The 22,330-nt window shown below is 35.4% G+C and overlaps 2 protein-coding genes and 1 long non-coding RNA gene across 5 annotated transcripts in view; 1 reads left to right on the top strand and 2 right to left on the bottom strand.

Annotated features, from left to right (window-relative positions):
- Positions 1–3,707, bottom strand: part of LOC117411145 (glycogen phosphorylase, brain form) — a 29,579-nt gene extending 25,872 nt beyond the window's left edge. For both annotated transcript variants that reach the window (XM_034921657.2, XM_034018339.3), the window contains exons 1-2: positions 3,291–3,707; positions 531–632 (exon numbers count right to left, since the gene is read on the bottom strand). In XM_034921657.2, the coding sequence (XP_034777548.1) occupies positions 531–632; positions 3,291–3,533 (345 nt within the window). In that variant the 5' untranslated portion in view covers positions 3,534–3,707. The remainder of the gene's footprint in view (positions 1–530; positions 633–3,290) is intronic.
- A 955-nt stretch (positions 3,708–4,662) lies between these two features.
- LOC131737259 (uncharacterized) lies at positions 4,663–5,907 on the top strand. The gene is made up of 2 exons (XR_009328846.1): positions 4,663–4,714; positions 5,469–5,907. It is a non-coding gene; the product is annotated as an uncharacterized LOC131737259 (long non-coding RNA).
- Positions 5,908–11,078: 5,171 nt separating this feature from the next.
- Positions 11,079–22,093, bottom strand: LOC117410722 (ectonucleoside triphosphate diphosphohydrolase 6-like). 2 transcript variants are annotated; one of them, XM_034017487.3, is made up of 14 exons: positions 21,898–22,091; positions 20,513–20,843; positions 19,608–19,684; positions 17,785–17,928; positions 17,546–17,621; positions 16,752–16,787; positions 16,322–16,410; positions 15,495–15,574; positions 14,320–14,384; positions 13,011–13,112; positions 12,406–12,546; positions 12,004–12,060; positions 11,747–11,859; positions 11,079–11,673 (listed from the first exon to the last, which is right to left on the bottom strand). In XM_034017487.3, exons 2-14 carry the CDS (start codon positions 20,769–20,771, stop codon positions 11,590–11,592), a joined length of 1,323 nt encoding a protein of 440 aa, XP_033873378.3. In that variant the 5' UTR covers positions 20,772–20,843; positions 21,898–22,091; the 3' UTR covers positions 11,079–11,589. The 2 variants fall into 2 exon arrangements, 1 of the variants encoding a protein (XP_033873378.3); XR_004545727.3 differs by having other exon boundaries at positions 11,639–11,673; positions 11,747–11,891; positions 21,898–22,093.
- Positions 22,094–22,330: the final 237 nt, after the last annotated feature.

Genomic DNA, 22,330 nt, shown 5'->3' with positions numbered 1-22,330 from the left:
AGAAGTGAAGCTTACATAAATGAAAAAGGAAGTGAGGAAAGAAGTAACATACGCTATCCAAAGATACAGGCATGTGTGTTAAATGGGAAGCTACTCATTTCTCAAGGAGGCCTCCACAATTTACTTTATGGGGCATGAGAAACTGTATGTGTTTTCCATACATACAGTACATTCATTAACTGCCCACACATTATTGATATTGGTGACTTGTCCTGATGGTAATTCTGACCTTACTAAAATGGCTGTCTTTGTGTTCTATTTTTCATACGTTCATACACACACCAGCATGCATTTCATTATGATAGTATGGTGCAAATTATAGGTCAATATGGAGTACCAGGATTCAGCGAGAATCTACTTTATAATGTGCATTATTGAATGAATGTATTATACATTAATCTAGTGAGATTTTAATATGTGAAAGACAATTGTTTAAGAAGCCATGGAGATGTAGCGTAATCAATTTTGTACTAGAAAAACAGGCACGCCATATGTATTGGTGAAAACTCCTCCTGAAATGCAGTATCTACCTGATAAATGGCCTCGTCACAGGCGTTTTGCAGTCCCAGGTTTATCATCGTGTTCTGCAGGGTTCGCCCCATGTAGAACTCCAGAGACAGGTAGTGAATCCGCTGCGAAAGAAATAAAATCGATGAGTTTCCTTTTGACAGAAGTAGCTATTGGTTAGTGAAAAAAAAGATACTGTTAACAGACACTGATGGCAATATATTTCAGACTCTTCATAAGCAACAGTTACTGAAGAGGCAAAACCAAGTGTGTTTTTTTTTTCTGGCTATGGTGGGCTAAGCTATCAGGAGGCAGCATAGAGCCAAGAGGGGAACTTTAATAGGTTTAAGCAGGAGTTCTCAATTCAGTCCTGGAAAGCGATTCCACCAACCCTAACCCCTAATCCTGAATCTAAAACCCTAACCACTATATACTGCATGTTCCAAATAAAACAATGAAGGAAAGAAAAAAAAAAAGTTCTGGGGAACTCAACTACCCTAGTTTACCGTGCGGTGACTGTGAAGCAACAAGTACAAAATGAATACAAAATGAAAATGAACAACAACCTGTCATTAAAAGGCTTCAATCAAAAATAACACACATAAAAACACAAAGAAAAATGGTTTTGTAGTGCTTTCATAACATAATTTGTATTCCAAAACCTAAAAACAATACCAAATCACAAATCTAAAATACTGAGGCATTCTGTCTCATAGTGCCTCATAACCGCCAAGGTACAGCAATTCAGCCATAAGGAGCATATAAAGTACCCAGTGCAGAACATGAAACCAGCTTACTTGGATTTATGTGTTTAAAAAAACGTGGTGTGCCTCGTAGGTTTTAAAAATAGCATTCTTACTGTATTAGAAAAGATGCACATTTGATCTGTATAACAAAACATCGTTTGGGAAAGTTAGGTATTACAGAGGGCTTCTTCTTTTTGAGGGGTGGGGGAGGGTAAACAATGACGGAAGCTTTAAGCAATGGCACCCCACTGCAGTCCTCTGATGTTCCCTCCGAGTGGCTGTGCTGCTCGTCCATCTTTATTTACAATCACTGCAGCAGTGCTTTCTCTCCTGGAAGGCTGACAGATGAATGTAATAATGTTAGGCCTGGTGTGTGTGTTTCCATTATCACCTCACACAGACTCAAATCACTCAAACCAATATTTTTATTTATTCTATTAGTACAGTACATAAATAAAAAAAGAAAGATACAATATATAACTGGGTTTTTTAAGACCTAGATTAAGAGCTACATTCTGCACTCAGCTTGAGAGACCATCGCATTGATGTTTCTGAGAGTGGGGTCAGGGAGGTGGTAATGGAAATTAACTAACATCTATTTATAAATCATTCCTGCTAGGAATTACTTTCAGAACGGCAACACATATTATCTGGGCCTTGCTTACTCATCTTTTTGGGGTAATTATATATATATATATATATATATATATATATTATCTTAATTGGCTTGATTGTTGGATTAGACCATTTACCTCATTAATGTGTTGATTTCAAACCATCAAAAGCTGTCCTTCACTCAACACTTCTGCATTGATTGTTTTAAAAACCAATTAGAGGCGTGTTTTGAGCTAGCATTGGGAATATTTTGCCCTATTTTCCACTGCACTGTAATAAGGCCTGGGATATTTCATTTAGTAAATGACGAAACTCCAGGCATTTGTTCTCTGCCCCATGATTCAGCAGTAAAGCAAAAAAATCTGGGTAGTACCTAATAAGTAATGTTAATAGCAAACAGAGCAAGGAAAGGTTGCAGTTCAGTAAGCAGGAACCACTGTGAAGCAGAAAATACAGTCATTTGCGGCTCTCCACTGGCCTGTAGCCAAGGTCTGGACATACAGTGGCTGTAAACAAATGAAACATGTTTTTGGTTTTCTAAGTGTCATGGCTATATTGTAATTATTTTTTCTTACATTTTGTCAAGGTCTGCAAAAGCCTTGAAAGAACCAGGTGAAAGATTGGGTAACCACAGAATAACATAAAAATACAAGATTTGCAAATTCGGGCAAGTGCTTCTAAATTGATCAGCCAATAAGATGTCAACGTTCAATAACAATATCAATGGAGACATAGGTTTCAAGGGTCACCATTGTGAAAATCTTTTTTGTCTTTCAGTTATTTCGAAGCTATACGTAAAGCCAATATTTCCAATCATTTGGACTCATTCATAAGCCAAAACACCAAATGAATAAAATACGGAAGACATTTTAAACTGGAAGTCATGGTCACTTTAATATTTCATCCAAACAGTTCATATAGCGGCCCAATTCACAAAGCTCTAAAAAAATATCTATCTATCTATCTATCTATCTATCTATCTATCTATCTAGCTATCTATATATATATATATATATATATATATATATATATATATATATATATATATATATATATATAATGTTAAAATTGTATTCAATACAACTGTGAATACATCGTTTGCACGGTATCAACAAGTGCCGTTCATGACTACAGCAAACACCAACAACGGTAACAGCAGTAATTCAAGCACAATGTGCACCAACCCTTCACTGTTGCAAATGACACTATATTTTGTACCCTCTCATTTATCAGCGTTTGCCAACATTTTTTTTGGCATTACATTATGCTTTTATTAATTCAATTGTGTAAGTACAGTAGCTAGTCTGTTTTTTGTTACTTGCATTTTTAAAGAAATAACACGTTTGGTTTTGCAAAGCGGGTAGTGCAAAACTATTTGCTGGTTGACACCACTTCCTGATTTACCGGTCTTTGATACTTTACCTTTGGATCCTTTTCATAATAATACTGTTGAGTCCGGATCCATCGCCCAACAAGGTGGTCCCTGACGGTATGTGCCAGAGCGAAGTAGTAGTCCCTGGGTGTTGCGACATTTCTGTCTTTTACAAGAGTGAAATGGAGATGCCTGTTGAAGCTTTTCTTGATCTCGGCGACATCTCCTAACCCTGCGATGTCTCTCACACTGATCTGCTTTCTTCTCTCGCTATCTGTTAGTGGAGTAGCCATTGTTGTAAAAGAGATACAGTTGTTTTTCCCCTTTTAAGAACAAATCTAAAGAAATGCACCAGATCCTTGCGATGTGATGATAGCAAACAGGAACAAATCACTCCCCCTCCTGTATTTTCTGCTTACTGACCGGGGGACCCGACTGGGAAACTGCAAAACACCCTTGACGTAGGCTTGCCAATACTGCAGAATATTTAAAGCGACAGTATTTTTTTCCCACCGCAATACGTGATATTCTCCTTCGTTCTTTTCCCATAAATCGTTCTGTGACAATATCGGCCAGGTTAGTGTTACACGCTGGTGTACCATATGTACTTTGGAAATGAACTTGCTTTAAACTTGCGAGTTTTAAAAAGACACCAAGATGGGATGACTGAATCTTAACCACATGAAGAAAACATTGTAAAGAAAACTGATACCCATATCAAGTTGCTCTTTAAAATGCAGCCAATTAATAGAAACAACAGTAAAACCAAACTCTCAAAATATGTAGTAGATGCAGTTATTAAAGCATTTAAACTCAAGTTCAACTCGTCTGCTTAGCTGTTTAACACCAGTTGTCTTTGTATCGGGAAGCAAGGTTGAAGTAATGTTTAGAAAATTAATTGCAGGGAAGTTTGTTTCCTGTTCTACTTAGATTTTTGTTTTTAACTTATAGTTATCTTACATTTTTTTTCTCTGTCACAAACAGACCTAGACAAAATGTCTACTTAAAGTAAAGAGAGATATGTTGTCATTCATAATACTGATATAAAATAATGGCTGTATTGTTAAGTTTTTTTGGGATCTCATATAAAATGTACAATATATCAAAACGTTGGGCAGCTGGCTCTTTGAGCTAATATATATATATATATATATATATATATATATATATATATATATATATATATATATATATATATATATAATGTATTTCTTAGCAGACCGACCTTATCCAGGGCGACTTACAATTGTTACAGGATATCACATTATTTATATATATATATATATATATATATATATATATATATATATATATATATATATATATACACACATTAAAACAAATACAGAAACATGGTTTCTTTAAATGGGATCGTATTTTAGGCAACCTGTTCGCTGTTCACGTGATCTTTCTAGATAAAGGAAGACACTTAGAGCGGTTCTCTCTGGTGGTAAACTCTCATCAGCGTCAGAAGGTAAAGTTATTTTGTTTTTGCACTCATGATTGGAAATGATTTATTTAAGTTAATTACAGAACGCGTATGGTTATTGTTAACTACATATTGATTCCTAGCGCACTATTTAGTCGAGATCTCGTTAGAAAAGGTATACCGATTGAAGCTGGAAATGCTAAGTTTATTTGCAGAAAATGTCGCCAATATTGTAGTGGGTATTGGTTAAATTGAGAGCGTTTTAGGATTCAGTGCTCTATCTTTGTAAAATGTACTTTTAGCTTCACCATATCAATCTAATTATCAAAATTACTCACGTTTTAAAGAAAAAAGGGGTTGGGGGGGAAACGGTTAACTTTGTCAACCTAAATGTATTTCGAATGACAGAGGTGGACTTGTACAAAACACACGGTGTGTGTGTGTGTATATATATATATATATATATATATATATATATAAAGTCGTTACTAGATAGGTGCTACAAATTTATTTTGTTCTGCTGTGTAAAACCTACAGCTTTCCCACAAATGTTTTCAATTAGGGTTCCTGGGTAATTTTTCTAGTTATGATCTGTATTAAATCAAAGTTAATTACATTACAATTGATATTTTATAATGGCTATGGATGCCATCAATTTGATTTTGATTCAGGACTATGTGTGTAATGAAGTTGCATATCTAGAAAGAAGCATCTTTTGAGAAGACTAAGAATAGTTGCATGTTGTACTACCTGTGTATTGTAATGTGTCAAACTGAAACCTGTTCCCCTTTTCTTGTAGGCATATGTTGTCTTGGGTCAGTTTCTTCATCTGAGAAAAGATGAACTGTTTATAGAATGGTTGAAAGATACTTGTGGAGCCAGTTCCAAACAGGCCTCCACGTGTTAAAGAGAGTGGTGTGATTCCTTCCTGTAAGAAATATACTGCACCCCCATCTCCTGAGTACATATTCTTTGAAAACCTCAATCGATTCCATCACATCGCTGTCAGCTGTATGGTCTGAAGAATACTTGAATGCTGTTTCAAAGCTTGATTTGTTTCTTGTGATTTAAAACATGATTTAAGATTTTTAATGATGGGTTCTTAAACTTTCAATGTTCAAATGTAAGTTTGAAATAACTTGAACCAGCTACAACATTAAACCAATTTATGCCAATAGCTTCCACTGTGAAACAACACATCCAATTTTAAAAAAATAAAATAAAAATAATTCAAAACAGCTTGTACTATCATTCACAAGGTAGACTATTAGTTGCTTAATTGGGGGTTCCGATGTGAAAACAGTAGTGGTATTTGACATGGTCTGTACCACTCTGCTACACTAAAATACATCCTGTAGGCAAGGACAGATTGGTAGTATTATTCTAGAGCAGGGGTAGCCTAAAGACCTGGAACACCTGTTAATCTTGACTAATTTAGCCAATAATTGGTTCAATTAAGTAAGATTGGTTGAAATGAAAATCAGCAGCCACAGTAGCTCTCCAGGACTAGGGTTGGAGCCCCCTATTCTAGAGCAGTGGTTCCCAAACTGGTCCTGAGGAGACACTTTGTCTGGTTTTCATAACAAGACCCTTAAATGAATCAACAATTTGCTGAATTAACCTTAACTGTTTTCAGCTCTTAACAGTTGCATATTTCAATTAGCTATACCATTTTATAAGTAACTTGAACTCTGCAACTGTTTAAGAGCTAAAAACAATTAAAGGTCTAATTTAAGCAAATGCTCAGTTCAATTAAGGGTCTAGATAAGTAATTGAGAGCTCAGTTGGAATGAAAACCAGCAGCCACAGTGGGTCCTCAGGAGTGGGAAACCCTGCTCTAGAGGATTATGGTACCTAGTATTGTCGTACTACAGATTACATAAGGTAGTCAAATGCTTTTGCCATATGTTTTAAAATGAACTGCATGCAATATGTCTGGAAATAGTGTGGGACAAGGGAGATGATTAATTGGTGCATTCTAGCAGTTTGGGGTTGACATGTATGCAACTATCTGCATGTGAAGTGTTGACTATATGCAAGGTGCCAGCTGCCACTGAACACATGGTTTAGACAATTTTTATTGATAGGTACACAGACCATGCACTCCAACTTCATCTTTAGTATGTTGTTTAGCATTATCTGACAGCAAGTAAAAAAAAAAGACTTTACTGAGAGAGTTCACAAGTGCATTGATTTAAATAAGAATGTGGCGTTAGACAAATTCATTTCTGCAAACAAACTCAACCTATGGTTGTTCCATTAAAGATGCACAATACAAACTTACTTCTTGGTCATCACTTGTAGGCACAATTCCCATTACAAACATTTGTGGTGTAACTTAAAACCATTCCTTGTAGTTGAAAAGTATCAACATTGAAAGTGCTGGAAAAATATGACTTGGATCATTTTATGTATAGTTTAAAATGGGTGGCAAACAAATTGTAGACAAAACAGTGTGGCAGTACTTTATTTGGTATGCAAATATTAGTTACATTTCACAAAAAAACATACTTCAATACAGTAATGTTTGTTTTAATATTAAAATGTGTCCTTGCAAGTAAACTCTACCTTGTGACCAAAGATAATGAAAATGTGTTAAATAAACCAGATCACTTATTTTTATTTATTGAAACAGACTTAAAATAAATCTTCCTCACATCATGACTGAACAGATTTTATTTTTTTTTGGCCTACTGAATATCTATCAGTTAAAGAGATCAGAGCCCCATTTGCTCCACAAATTCTCACTCTTAAAAACATGGCCTTGCACGATCATAAAAATAAAGTTAGACAGTAAGGTATCAACTCAAAGAAAAGGCACAGACATCAAAGTATTAACTAGGGTTGGATGACAACGACATTTTCAGCTATTGATTGTCTGTAAATTATCATTATGATCGTGATTATCGGCAGATAAATCGGCTGAGTTTTTAAATTTGTGGTGGGTGCCCAGAACAAACCCAAGTATAAAAATACACCTGTTGTAATTTGTATTTTAATAAATTATGTAGTTTTCCTATAAAGTACATATTTAAACACTTGTTAATTCGAGAATGTTTACTTTCATTAAAAAAAGTGCCACCAAATGTATTCATATAACTAAACTAAATTGCTAACATTACCTTGAAGCATTTTTTTTTTTTTAAGTGTGACGAATCTGCCATTTAAGAGAATCAAACTAGGTTTGCACATCGCTGCTTGTATACAGAGAGTTTAATAAAATAAACCACGTATCCTTCGATTAAAAGTTAACTGTCAATCACAGCAGGACAACAGATCAAAGCAGACTGCTTACCTTCGGCGACTTCGCTAAATGGGACTCCCCCAGGAAGGCAAAAAGCTGTGAGAGCACACGTTAACCTTGCAATATATACAGTGCCTATAGAAAGTCTACACCCCTTTTAAAAAATGTCACCTTTTGTTGCCTTATAGCCTGGAATTAAAATGCATTAAAATATATATATATATATATTTTCATTTATCTACACATCCTTCCCCACAACTTCTAAGTGAAAAAATTATTCTAGAAATCTGTAGAAAATTAATTAAAAATAAAAACTGAAATAGCTTGGTTGGATAAGTGTCCACCCTCCCTTGCAATAGCAATCCTAAATTAGCTCAGGTGTAACCAATCACCTTCAAAATCACACACCAAGTTAAGTGGCCTCCACCTGTGTTAAACTGTAATGATTTACATGCTTTCAGGATAAATTCAGCAGTTCCTGTAGGTTCCCTCTGCTGGGTAGTGCATTTCAAAGCAAAGACTCAACCATGAGCACCAAGGCGCTTTCAAAAGAACTCTGGGACAAAGTTGTTGAAAGAAACAGATCAGGTGATGGGTATAAAAAAATACCAAAGGCCTTGAAGATCCCTTGGAGCACGGTCAAGACGATTATTAAGAAGTGGAAGGTGTATGGCACCACCAAGACCCTGCCGTCCCTCCAAACTGGATGACCAAGCAAGAAGGAGACTAATCAGAGAGGCTACCAAGAGGCCAATGGCAACTTTGCAAATCTACAGGCTTTTATGGCCAAGACTGGTCAAAGTGTGCATGTGACAACAATATCCCAAGTACTCCACAAATCTGGCCTGTATGGTAGGGTGGCAAGAAGGAAGCCATTACTCAAGAAAGCCCACCTTGAATCCTGTTTGAAGTATGCAAAAAAACACTCAGAAGATTCTGTAGCCATGTGGCAAAAAGTTTTGTGGTCTGATGAAATAAAATTGAACTTTTTGGCCTAAATGCAAAGCGTTATGTTTGGCGCAAACCCAACACAGCGCATCACCCAAAGAACACCATCCATAATGTGACGCACGGTGGTGGCAGCATCATGTTATAGGGATGTTTCTCATCGACTGAGACTGGGGAACTTGTCAGGATAGAAAGGAAAATGAATGGAGCAAAGTACAGAGGTCCTTGAGGAAAACCTGCTGCCCTCTGCAAGAAAGCTGAAACTGGGACGGAAGTTCACCTTTCAGCATAGCAACGACCCAAAGCACACAGCCAAAGCTACACTGGAGTGGCTAAGAAACAAAAAGATAAATGTCCTTGAGTGGCCCAGTCAGAGCCCCGGCCTAAATCCAATCGAAAATTTCTGGCATGACTTGAAGATTGCTGTCCATCAACGCTCCCCAAGGAACTTGACAGAGCTTGAACAGTTTTGTAAGAAGAATGGTCAAGTACTGCCAAATCTAGGTGTGCAAAGTTGGTAGAGACCTATCCCAACAGACTCACAGCTGTAATTGCTGCCAAAAGGTGCTTCCACCAAGTATTAACTCGGGGGTGGAGACTTATCTAATTATGATCTTTCAGTTTTGTATTTTTAATATATCATTTTTTTTCTCAATAAAAACTGTTCCCCTTAAGTGTGGAGTATGATGTGTAGATAAGTGGAAAAAAATCCTAATTTAAATGCATGAAACTCTGAGGCACTGACACAACGAAATGTGAAAAAAGTTCAAGGGGGTGTAGACTTTCTATAGGCACTGTATTTAATTAATAAGTCCATATAAAAAGAGACAGATGTTAATGTCTATACAACAATGCGCAAGTAAAACATTGATTTATCAAATCGTATCGCAGCTAAACATCACATTGCACAGGACTGTCAGCAGAAAAACAACATTAATACAAGAGTTGGCTTCTTCTGAAAGAAATGCTATCGATTGGCTTCTTCATTTTATCTTTGAGCATGTACAGTGCCGAACCATCCACTAAATAATAGTGGACTACTCACTACTCCAGGGGCCAGTAGTACTGTAACGAGAACAAAAAGTGGGATCGGATCATGTGATGGTGCTGTACTAAGCGGATCTGGACTGATCCCTAAATTTGATCCAATTCTGGAGCTACATGCAGCGTAACTAGGGAAACTGACCACTGAGAAGTGAAGCCTGAGATCACAGTAATGTTACTAAGAAATGGCAAATAAATAAAAATACATGTCGATTATGTCACACTTATAAAAATAATAATAATAAATAATAGTAGCAGTATGTAAAATTCCCCATTAACGACAGCAAAATTAAATTTAAAATGTTACCCATGCACAGAACTGTGTAAAATGGGAGGACGCGCTGTGTAACTGCACAATAAAGACAGACTGATTTGGCCTGTGAGAAAAAAAAACAAAAAAACGCAGGTTGTGAAGGATAAACAAGTACATTGGAGAGATGGGCTTTGCATCAGAAAACTGGTGACGGAGTTGGAAATCGCGTGTCACAGGTAAGTGCATTTATTGTTACACATATATATATATATATATATATATATATATATATATATATATATATATATATAATGGGGATTGATTTTATTCTTAATACAAGGGTGGTAAAAAGGGACTGTCGTGTATCTGGGTAACGGATATCCGAGTGCTGACTGTAGTCAAAAGTTCCACTTTTCTACAGTAAATTTACAGTGAGCTAGCGGGTGTTTTTAATTTATTATTTTATAAACAATATTTGTGTTTATGTTAGAAAACCAGTCATGCTTTGCCAGTGTACAACTTATCAAAATGAAACCATCACGTAAAGTTAAAAGCCTAAGCACATTGTTTAAAATCAATACTTCCCAATGTACACAGTGCTCACACAGATGATGTTTTATGCCTCACACATACAGTTTAGTGCTGCTTCCTGCTTCATTGGGTCACGGATGATAATTATGATTATCAATAATAATTTTAACGCAATAAAATTCTGCAAAAAAATTATCGTGATTATCGATATTATCGACTATTGTTCCAACCCTAGTAATAACTATGTAAATTACGACAGATAAATCAGCCATATCCCTGAGCCGGCTAATACAAGATACAAGTATTGCAATTCCATAATGTATGGAACATATATTTTTTCTCTAAATTTGCTTTTGTAACACATCTGCACTTGCTTTCAGCCATTAGAATGAATGGATCAAGGACTTGTATTTATTATGCAATAATGTTTGTGCTTTTAAGTATAGAATAATGCACATTTTAAACTGAATACATTATATATCTTTTGGCAGAATATCCTTCATATAATTGGTACAAATAACTATGGTTGAAATAAATACATTACAAAAAAAAAAATGGTGATAACCTTGTCCCAATTCAGAACGAAAATAATTATTGTTGTACAACTACAGACAACACACTATCAAACATAAAACTAACAATCTTCTTAAACAAAGAGATGTTGATTACATTTAGTACCATGATATTAGGACGTATATAGTACATTTATAATAATAAAGTAATTCACTGTATTATAAATTAGATGTGAAAAATAGTAATATAAACTGCTACAAAAACAAAAGGAACCAAAATATTACCAAAATGACTGCAGTTGCATCCTGCATCGTTCATAATTGTTTCATAAATGTAAAAATGCCTGTTAACAAGAGGTTGCTTATTGTTGTACGAACAAGTCCTTCGTCAGTGTTTATGAAGGGATTCAATGTAATGGAAGGTGGCTCCCAGTGCCCAGCTGGTTTCTACATTGTCTATCTTCCTTGCAAGCTGTAATAACAAACACATACATAAATAAACAGTAAATAATGTTTTGCATGAAAAACTTGTAATGTGGTATTACCTTCAAGACCTTGTCCTTTGGAAAACCCAGTTCTTGGAGCAAGGCCGCGATGTATGTTAGATCAAGACAAAGGAATGGGTTCTCCCCTTGATCAGTTTCCATACTTTTGCACACTATCAAGAATAACAAAAGTCAAAATCAGGACCTTTTAAAAAAAAAAAAAAAATGTTTGCATCACAAAACACAAGTACTGTAAATGCATCACTCTATATCAAACATGCACAACCTAAACAGATAAAGTTCCACTGGCTTCATACCTTTTCTGGCTGCTGCTTCATAATCTTCAACTTTTACATTACCTCCTGTCTCTTCATCTGGAGAAGGAATACAGAACATTTAAAGCTGATTTATTCTCAAATTACAATTGGATACAAGACACGCTGATTTATAATCTTACTTTTTTTTGTATTAAAATATGAATCAATTAATGACTGTATTATATTGTTTCTGACAAGAATCACTTGACGGTACCCTAAAATATAAATCTGCAATGCATTTAAATACACATTCTAAAACATTATTTTAGTCTAATAGTAATCCCTTGTAATATATTAGAAATAGTACAAAACAAATATAACAGATTACTATAAACATAATTAAATTGTTGTGTTCATTTTTTTTTTTTTTTTTTTTTTAAAGAGAAAATTAAAAACACCTACCAATTATACCAATATCCACAGCCCTGTCGTAGTAATATGAAAAGGCGTAAAAATCCATGTCTTTCACCTCTTCTGCCTTTTTAACTTTTCTGTAGAGCATTTTCTCCACTTTGCTATAGCAGGACTCATAGATGGGCTCTCCTGAACAAAAGCACATACAAAATAATTAGATATGCTTGGTTAACGCTTTTACTGTAGGTAAACGACCATCAATTACAGATGCACCATCCTATCACAGGATACAGCACAATGCGTTCCATAAAAAAAAAAAAAATCTACAAGTCCAAAAAAAAAAAAAAAAAGAGAGGGAGCTGCTTAAACAGGCATGTACACACAGCTGCAACAAGACTGGGTAGGGCAAGTATAAGTTATATTCAAATAACAAAATAATCAGAATGCAATATTCATTTACAAATCCTTCCATGTAAATACGACACTTTGAAACTACCAATTATTTAATGCTAACCCCATCTACCTTGATGTTTCCACCCCAAGTTATTCATGCTACACAAGGGAATAATATTGAAATTAATAGTAGGACGACGACAGTACGTCTGGACATCACTGTATCAACGGAATAAAACATACAAAAACATATACCCTACCTGCCTTCTGCCCTTTGATTGTATAAACTACTTCAGCGTGCTCCCACTGTTCTTCATAGTCCGGTGCTAAGCACGGGCTCAACAGTGTTTTTCCTTCCTCCACTGTTAAAACATGAAGTATCAAAATAGTGTCTCTGTGAACCAGAAAAATCACCCCCTGTTGTGTAATAGAGTACGCCTAAAACAGCAAAACTACTGAATATGAGACAGAAATTTGAACAAATTGAACATGTTTTGTGATATAAATGCCAACATGTTACAGAAATGTTTTTGCTGTTAAATATTTTTTTCTGTGGTGTCCCCAACAAGTCGAGTAAGTGCAGTAATTGTGTGCTTAGACTTATTATATTAGAAACACTAGAAAAAGTCTGCCTTCTAGTGGTTAATTTGCAAAAGAGTTATCAGTACAGCTGAGATCTGAGTTCTGGTTAAACAATTACAGCTGTCCACATAATCCGTTAACAGCAAACCGAGGAAGGCACTAGCTGAAACGTTTGACTGCTTCACTTTGTTACTAACTCCCTATATATATATATATATATATAAATCAATCACTGGCAGTGTTATATAAATATAAAAAAATATACTAGGAAACATTTTTGTAAAGCTTTTTTTTTATACAAAGTAAGGATACTAGAGACCTCTTTTAAAACACAGACTACCTAGCTAAGTTTGCAGCACGTTTCTGTAAAAAAATAATATAAACTTCTTATGTTACAGAACTTGCCACAAGAAATAACCAAGTTACTTATTTGAAGGAGTAGTGGTTATGGCTCTGGACTCTTGACCGAAGGGTTGTGGGTTCAATCCCCAGTGGGGGACACTGCTGTTGTACCCTTGAGCAAGGTACTTTACCTAGATTGCGCCAGTAAAAACCCAACTGTATAAATGGGTAATTGTATGTAAAAATAATGTGATATCTGTATAATGTGAAATAATGTATAATGTGATATCTTGTAACAATTGTAAGTCGCCCTGGATAAGGGCGTCTGCTAAGAAATAAATAATAATAATAATAATAATAATAGTTATGTTTTATGTCAGCATTTTTCTTTGGCAAAAGGCAAAATGCTGTGAATATGACCTACTTGCAATGAGTTGATCTGAATATATAGGCTACACAGAGTACTCCCTGGATAACAAGGGTACTCTCTTCCACCACCTTTTTCCAGAATGGAACGTACAGGAGAACATATCTGACCCCTTTAAACATCCACTCCCTCCAAACCACCATATTTCTGAATGGAAATCAACTGCCACCCCAAAGGGAGAGCATTGTAAATAGAAACAGAAACAAAAGAATACTTACAGGGCATCCCCTCTATCCCCCCCAAAACAGCAAGTCTTGCTGACATTAAACCAAGTCCCAAGTAGCTGCAAGAAAAGAAATCTTGTGGTAAGTAACTTCTATTGATGAAAGGCATGTGGAATTATTATTATTTATTATTATTATTATTATTATTATTATTATTATTAATAATAATAATAATAATAATAATAATAATAATAATAATAATAATAATAATATCTGTAAAATATAATTTCTTACACAGTCATGTGTTCTGTTGCATGCATTTAGTTCTGAATGGATCTGTTCCAGTTGTATTTTGCCTGTATACACGCGGTGACCTGAGTCATGCTTCTCTGATTTAATATGTGCAACAATTTCTGAATTGACTTCTGTCTGCGATGTCCCATAAAAAGTCAATGGGATTGAGATCCGATAACTGTGCTGGGTGATCGATATAGCAAAAAAATAAAAAACTATGGCTTAGTATTTTGATAAATACTGAGAATTCACAGAAATACACTTTGGAATAGAATCTCCACTTATTTTAATTTGTATTTTGACTAAAATATTGTTACGTGCAGTCTATTTATACATGAGCAACCCAAATATGTGTGTGTGAGTGTGTGTATATGTATGTGTGTGTGTGTGTATATATATATATATATATATATTTTTTTTTTTTTTTACAGAGAAATAAGAGGGATGATGTCATTCCATCATATGGAAACTAAAACCTTAAAGGGGTTCAAATCAGACACGTCTCACTTGGCAGGTCAAACAACATATCAAGGGGTTCAGAACTCTTTGTCTGATTGCCACAAGTGCATATGCTAATCAATTCTAAAAAGTGTATAGGGTGATTTGTCCAACAACCTTCACGCTGGCGTTTTGTGGCCAGAAAACCACGGGATATAACCTTTCCTGTTCATGTCAGAAATTAGGTTTCTACACTTCTGGGATGACTGTTCAAATAATTTTGGCAACACTTGAACCAAACAGACGTTCCCCAATGATGAGAACTCATTCATCACCAACATCTGTCTGCTCACCCATGGCTGAGGTGCTCATTCACATGAGTTACTTATATAGTCACTTGACCTGACCAGCATTTACACATAGTGAGAGATAGCTTTTAGCACCCTAGTAAAATGTGGTGTGTTGTTTCTCATGTTTTAAATGTCACTTAGACTTACCTGTGTGAATAGAGTGAGAAGGTGCTACTGAACATTTGAAATGATGTGATGTAGTCTATGGGTGAGGTTTGGATTGTTTTCTGTGAACAGAATGCAGAAGAATAAATCAGTGCTGTTAAATCTATAATCAAGGGATATACACACTAACTATCCCCTTTAAAGGTTAAGCTCATCTTCCCATTGCCTCTTGCAAAAACAATAGAGAATAGAAAGAAAAATGCTAGCTGTGTTTCTCAGGCATTTTTGTGAAGATCACTATTAAGTGACTCACCTAAGTGAGTGTTATGTGGCGGACTGACCAAAAGTATTCGCTCACTATAACAAGAGTAAGTTCAATACTAATACTTTACTAAACTTAAATTAACAGTAAGCATTACAGAAAAGGTCAAATATATGCATATCTACCAATTCAGATACAGAGTGTAGCAGTATTCTCTTCTTCCACTGATTGAAAATCAGACTAGCTATGCTTCATTTATACCACAGTTGTTTACATCTTTCTTTATTAAAGTGTTACTGAACCCCCTTTAGTGTTAAGAACAAACGCAAAACTTACAATTGCTGTCTCTTGCGCTATATGTATTACTGAAATATATTTTTCAACATAACTATTGTTCTGAAATTTGTATTCATATACCCTGGGTAATACATCTACTGAAGAATGAAACCTAACAAATTATTTATCAAATCTTTGATGAGAATCGGCATTGGACAAAAATACACCATGAAAACTTCTGGCATTTGTATCCAAATAAAATGCACTTTTATTTTGAGGACTAATGCAAAGATTAAAGCTTTAATTTATGCTTTAAGAAAGTCTGTCTTACCTCGTCTTGTGGAGAGAATGTTATCTGTGTTGAGCCCCCTCCCAAATCCAGCATTCCTACAGTGTTTTGCTCCAGACCATGCAGGCTGCCTGTAGAACAAGAACAGGGGGTACTCATTAGAGACACTCTGTAGTTTCTGAAAAACCTGATTTATATTGTAAAATAACTGAAAAGCTTGTTTTGGTAGACTAAGACTGTATCCTTGCTGTTATATAATAAGACTTACAATTAATAAACTGATTGCTACAGTATTTTTATTGGGTCTTAATTTTGCCAAATTTAGTAAATCTATATAAAAAAGAGATAACAGTGGTTGCCAGTGAAAAGCATGCATACTGTATAAATTCTGTTTTCAGCTTATTTGTGTTTATAATGCATAAAAATACACAACAGGAAACATTTCAGGTATAATGACAACATTAAATCTCACCTATTAAAAAGTTAACTGTGATCCATGCTGAAATTCCTGTAATGGAAATGCAACTGTCAATACACAAAGGAGAATAAATCTGTTGTACACCATCAACAATTTAAAGGCATAATCTGGGGACCCAATTCCTCCTGTCAGTCAAGTATATTCAAGAATAAATATACAGTATATGTATAGTCAGCTCTAGTTTTGACCGACAGAGATTACTTGCCCTGGATAAGGGCGTCTGCTAAGAAATAAATAATAATAATAATAAAAAAAAAAAACACAACAAACTTGACTTGAGAAAACAAATAGAATTAACAAAACAGGCTAAGACCCTGTATTACTCATTGACCCTTTGAAGGTTATGGGCTTGAGTTCTATAACGACGGTTTAGAGCTTTTATAAATCTTTAAAATTAATTATAATGTTAAATCATACAGACCCACATGTGACCCCTACTATTCTCTGGTCAATGGGGATAAATTATAAACCAGTATTTTAAAAAAATACCAAAAAAACTGCATTTAAGTTAAGCAAATCAGGGATTTGAAAGTAAACATTTTACACGGCTCTTATCGAACATATAAGTCTATTACATAGAAAGGCAAAAGCAAGTTGCTAGGAAAAAAAGATACATCTGTCCATGTCCTTGTCAGACTACAGTGGGTGCTTGTAAATCCTGTTTATGTAACTTGCAGTCTTTGACCAGCTGTACGACTCTGGGAATAAAACCTGACTTCCTTGTGCTTCACTTGCAATATATCCCAGATAATTGCTAATGTTAAATACAGTAAAACCTGAAATCTTACCTTCATCTGAACCATCCATTATACCGACACAGTCTTCTCTGGAGAGAAAGGGTGATGCCTGGAATATATCTTTCACCTTTGAGAATGTTAAAACAAAGTCCAGTTTAATTCCATTATATGATTATTCAAACTTCTATGACGATTTATGATAGAGGACAAATGTTAGTTAGAGTTTGTTTTTCTTTTTTTTAGTACTAAGATATGAAACAGTCATGCAAACGAGATGTGATAAAACATACTTTATCCAGCAGCTGCTTAGCCTTTTCACCAGGTAACAGACGCAGCCCAGCTGTCGCCTTGAGCACCAGGGGAGTGCTCTTCCAAAGGTCACAAGGAACAATCTCTTTAGCAACATTCAGAAGCTCTTGGATCCCAGCAGTGCACTATTGGCAGGGATTAAGAAAAAAGAATTGTCAGGCACAATATGATGAAGAGTAAGTTCCGTGGCCCCAGTCGTTAAACTGATATCCTGCAAAAAGGATAAAATTGAGAAAATGGATATCAGACTTTAAGAATTTAGTATTATTTTACGTGTGGGTCAAAATGACCAAATTCTGTAGAGGTGTTTCTTTCATTTGCGGTTAATATATGTGATGAAAAAAAAGAAATCACAGATTACGTGTCAGGAGCTGTGTGATTCTAAATTACAATCAAATAAAATCTAAAATATAAGTATCGCACATGTATGTGAAGACAAACATCTACAGTATCTATTCTCAGTTTCTTTCCCCTCATCCAGCTGTTCATCTGCATCTGGTATGCCGACAGCACGAAGGCAGATGTTGTGAATGATCAGAGCTGCAACAATCACATCACATGCTCGTTCTGGTGTCATTTGTATCAATTTTAAACAGGCAAACCTTTTTGTGACCCCGATGCTTCGTTCAATCGAGGTTCTCGTCGGCCTGTGAGCCCTGTTCTAGTAAATTTCAGTGTTGTTAGATGGATTGATTATCGGTACCATCAGCCAAACTTTAAGGGGGTATCCACTGTCACCGAGGACAATCCCAACCCTGTGATGCTCTTCAAAGTATCTGTAGATTTCACTATCCATCAAAATTCAGGAATCGTGGGTTGAGCCGGGCAATCGAACTACGCAATTAAGTATGTTAAGTTCATGGTCACACATGACTTGAATGTTAATCGAATGTCTACCTTTTCAGTTCACATATTCCCATTCACGATCGAATAGTGCTTTAATAGGTATATGAGTACCGTCAACACAACCAACAACATTGGGAAACCCCTCCACTTGGGAGATATTTTGTTTGATATGATCTATCCTTTGCTGATCCCTTGGAAAGTATACATAGTGACCCATCCATCTTTTAAGGGCAAGTACCACAAGACGGATCGCCCTACAAGCAGTCGTTCTGTTCACATGGATCATGTCGATTAGCAGGTTGTGAAAACATCCACTTGCTAAAAAGCGTAACCCTATGAGTGTCTGTAATTCAGCAGATAAGGCAGAATTCCTTTGGTTCATATATTGATGGTCATCCCGTATTTCATCTATAAGATGAAAGAGGTTCTGTCTTGGTAATCGATAGTGCTGATAGAGCTCAAGAGCATCAAACATATCCAATGGATTAAGTCTGTCCCGTATGATTCTGTCGCGACGCATTGCACGACGGTACTGTAAATCATCAAACCAACGTACTATTCCACCCATCTTTGGCTTTTGCTGAACTAAATGTTATTTTACAATATTCAAAGCTGATTTGCTTTTAAATTTAACTTTCTGCCTCTATCCCCTATGTTATTTGCCTGTCTACGCCAGCTTTACACCTACCCGCTAGCAGGCGTACAGTTACGACTTGAATAAGTCTTACGTCTGCTTGGTGCACTCCGCAAAAAAATCTGCGCCCATCACTTATGCCGTCGTAACACTTATGCCTGCTTGGTGCACTCCGCCCATGGACGCTACATATAAAACTTGAAAGTGTGACATCTGCACTATATAACTGGGTATGTGCATCCTCAGGGGAGAATATTATTAGTTTGTGAATACAACACAATCTACTAACATTTAACATGCACACTTTGTGTAGCACAGTATTACCTTTTCAGGATCATCAGCATAAGGCGACAGTCCTGGTTTTATAGCTTTAAATGTTTCATGTGCCAATTTAGGAGCCTCTGTGGAAGAAAAAACCCAACAATGAATGATAATAGACAAAAAATGAAATGTATTTGTAATGTTTTACAAAGTTGTTAAAGTAATTAATGAAATAATACATATTTTAATTTCCCTTTAATACTTAATAGTGTTGTATGCTGGGAATATGATTTGCTCTACATGTATTGTACTTCAGTACCAGGATTTCTTTTTTAAAGAAAAGAAAATGTGTGAAAGACAATTAAAAATCATCACTTATCTTACCATTTGTGTATTAATGTTTAGTTTATTCGCTTTGTGCCCGCCATATGAAATATGGGCAAAAAGCAAATAGGGCAGTAGTGTGGAGTAGTGGTTAGGGCTCTGGACTCTTGACCGGAGGGTCGTGGGTTCAATCCCAGGTGGGGAACACTGCTGCTGTACCCTTGAGCAAGGTACTTTACCTAGATTGCTCCAGTAAAAACCCAACTGTATAAATGAGTAATTGTATGTAAAAATAATGTGTAAAAAATAATGTGATATCTTGTAACAATTGTAAGTCGCCCTGGATACGGGCATCTGCTAAGAAATAAATAAATAAAAATGAAAATGAGTTATATCTACTATAAATAGCGCAAACAACAATACAGATTCCCATTCTCTATAAAATACCATAACAAATACAAATATTTCAATTGGTTATATCAAAACTGTTGTGTGATATGCTCCGACAAATATCCAGCTTTAAAAATGGAAATATGTATGAGAACAATGCTTTGGTCATATCTGTTTATACTTTGACTTACACTGTTCCTTTAAAAACATATTAAAATGATATAATTCTATAATTAATTAGTTTTAAGACATACCATTTGGTGTTTTGTTGAACTTGAAGACATGTATCCTTGTTCCCGTGCTTCCAGCATCAAACATGATCCCATACAGGAAATTACTTTTATTAAGGTCTCCGACCTCTGAATGGCACAGCTTATCCTTTCCATTTCTAGGCTGAATTAGGTCTTTAGAGTCTGAAGGAGTCGAAATGTCAATGTGCTTCTTGACATATGTCAAATAAACAATGAGACATAGCACAAGTAGAAAAACACTGGCTAATTTTGGTATCTTCATGGTTCCTGAATGTGAAGTGCATATTTTTTATCTCCTGAATTTAAGCAGAGTCCATTCTAGCTATGGCTTCACCTAAAAAAAATAAATACATAAATAAATAAATAAATAAATAAATATATATATATATATATATATATATATATATATATATATATATATATATATATATATATATATATAATCTTCTTGATACTCGCTGCACACACAGAACTGCTCTTCCAGTTCAGTACTGTGTCAGCATATTGGTGATGGGGCCAAATGTAGAAAATAATAGTATTTGTAGTGTGCTTGCCAGAACTCCAGAACCACTGTAATTATCACCTTCTGTAGTTTCTCCAGATTACCTAACAACAACATCAGTATCACGGGGTAAATGGTTAGAGTTATGAGCCCACAGAGTGGACGTCAGGCTAGAAATGGCATCTGTTTACCTCCCCAGAACTGAAGAGGGATAAAATTTTCAGATCTGTAGATTTTTTAAGTTGCATTTGTCATGCATTCGAGCATTGCTTATGGCCACTTTGGTGAGACTAAAGTACCACATAGTCCTAACCGAACTGGCATTATTCTTCAATTTTGCATTCTCTGGGGTTAGATCTAGAGTAAAAAGTGACAGGGTGTGCTTCCCGTGGCACTAGCTTGGAGCAGCGGGGTTATGAACTTGCGTGTGGAATTTAGATTTCTTTGTTACAGTGACACATTTGAAACTACCAGAACCTCAATTAGGTGCGTTTTAAAAACTACAAACTGATAACAAACACACAAAATACTTTACCATGGTAAACTGGCAAAATCTGAGACGGTCGGGCAACACAATCTATCACTGGTTCATAAGGTATAACAGAGATTGTGAATATAAATTTAAGCTCAACGCCATACTGTAACTGAATTTGAAACATGTATGTATTTAAAACAAATTTGAAGACTAAAATGTAATAATAACCATTCAATTATCACTCCTAAAATATGTACATACCAAACTCAAGAAACGTATTGCGATACTAAAAGTTAAAACGAAACCATGCTTTAGTTGGATCCCAGCAGCGCACTATTCAGGAATTAAGAAAAAAGAACTGTCAGGCACAATATGAGTATAAATGATTAACTGTAACATTTTGGTACTCACTTTTAAAAATACACTTCTTTAGGTTTATCAGGTTCAGAGACTTCTGTTTATCTTCATGTATCGTCTGTTGTGTTTAAAATGAAAAGGCTTTTTCTTTGGACACCGAACCTGAGCACTTCCAGTACGTGCTGTCTCCGAGTGATTGCGTCACCACTATGTATGACGTTGGTAAAAATAGGAACACCTCAAACTGTCCACCAAAGAGCACTCTATACACACGCTTCAATGTCAAATAGTCACTAGTGTAACAACAACATGTGTGCCCCAACCGCTATAAAGAACTGTTCGTATTTAAAACATGATACTTTGCTTTTATATTACTAAACAGTACTGCAAACTTTTAACGTGAGACGGCTTTTTTTTTTTTAATGTCTCCTAACACACGTATTTGGAATATTTTTGTAAAACCTATAAACAAAGATTAAAAAAAAAA

The sequence above is a fragment of the Acipenser ruthenus genome, chromosome 6 (assembly GCF_902713425.1).
Source record: "Acipenser ruthenus chromosome 6, fAciRut3.2 maternal haplotype, whole genome shotgun sequence".
Taxonomy (NCBI): domain Eukaryota; kingdom Metazoa; phylum Chordata; class Actinopteri; order Acipenseriformes; family Acipenseridae; genus Acipenser; species Acipenser ruthenus.
This window is presented reverse-complemented; position numbering and strand designations above follow the sequence as displayed.

Coding starts and splice junctions, on each gene's coding strand:
- LOC117410722 (XM_034017487.3), bottom strand. CDS start 20,771: ATGAAGATACCAAAATTAGCCAGTGTTTTTCTACTTGTGCTATGTCTC. Junction 12,547..13,010: donor AATCAAAGGGCAGAAGGCAG/GTAGGGTATATG, acceptor GCTTTTGTTCAG/GAGAGCCCATCTATGAGTCC. Junction 12,061..12,405: donor TGTGGATATTGGTATAATTG/GTAGGTGTTTTT, acceptor TTCCTTCTCCAG/ATGAAGAGACAGGAGGTAAT.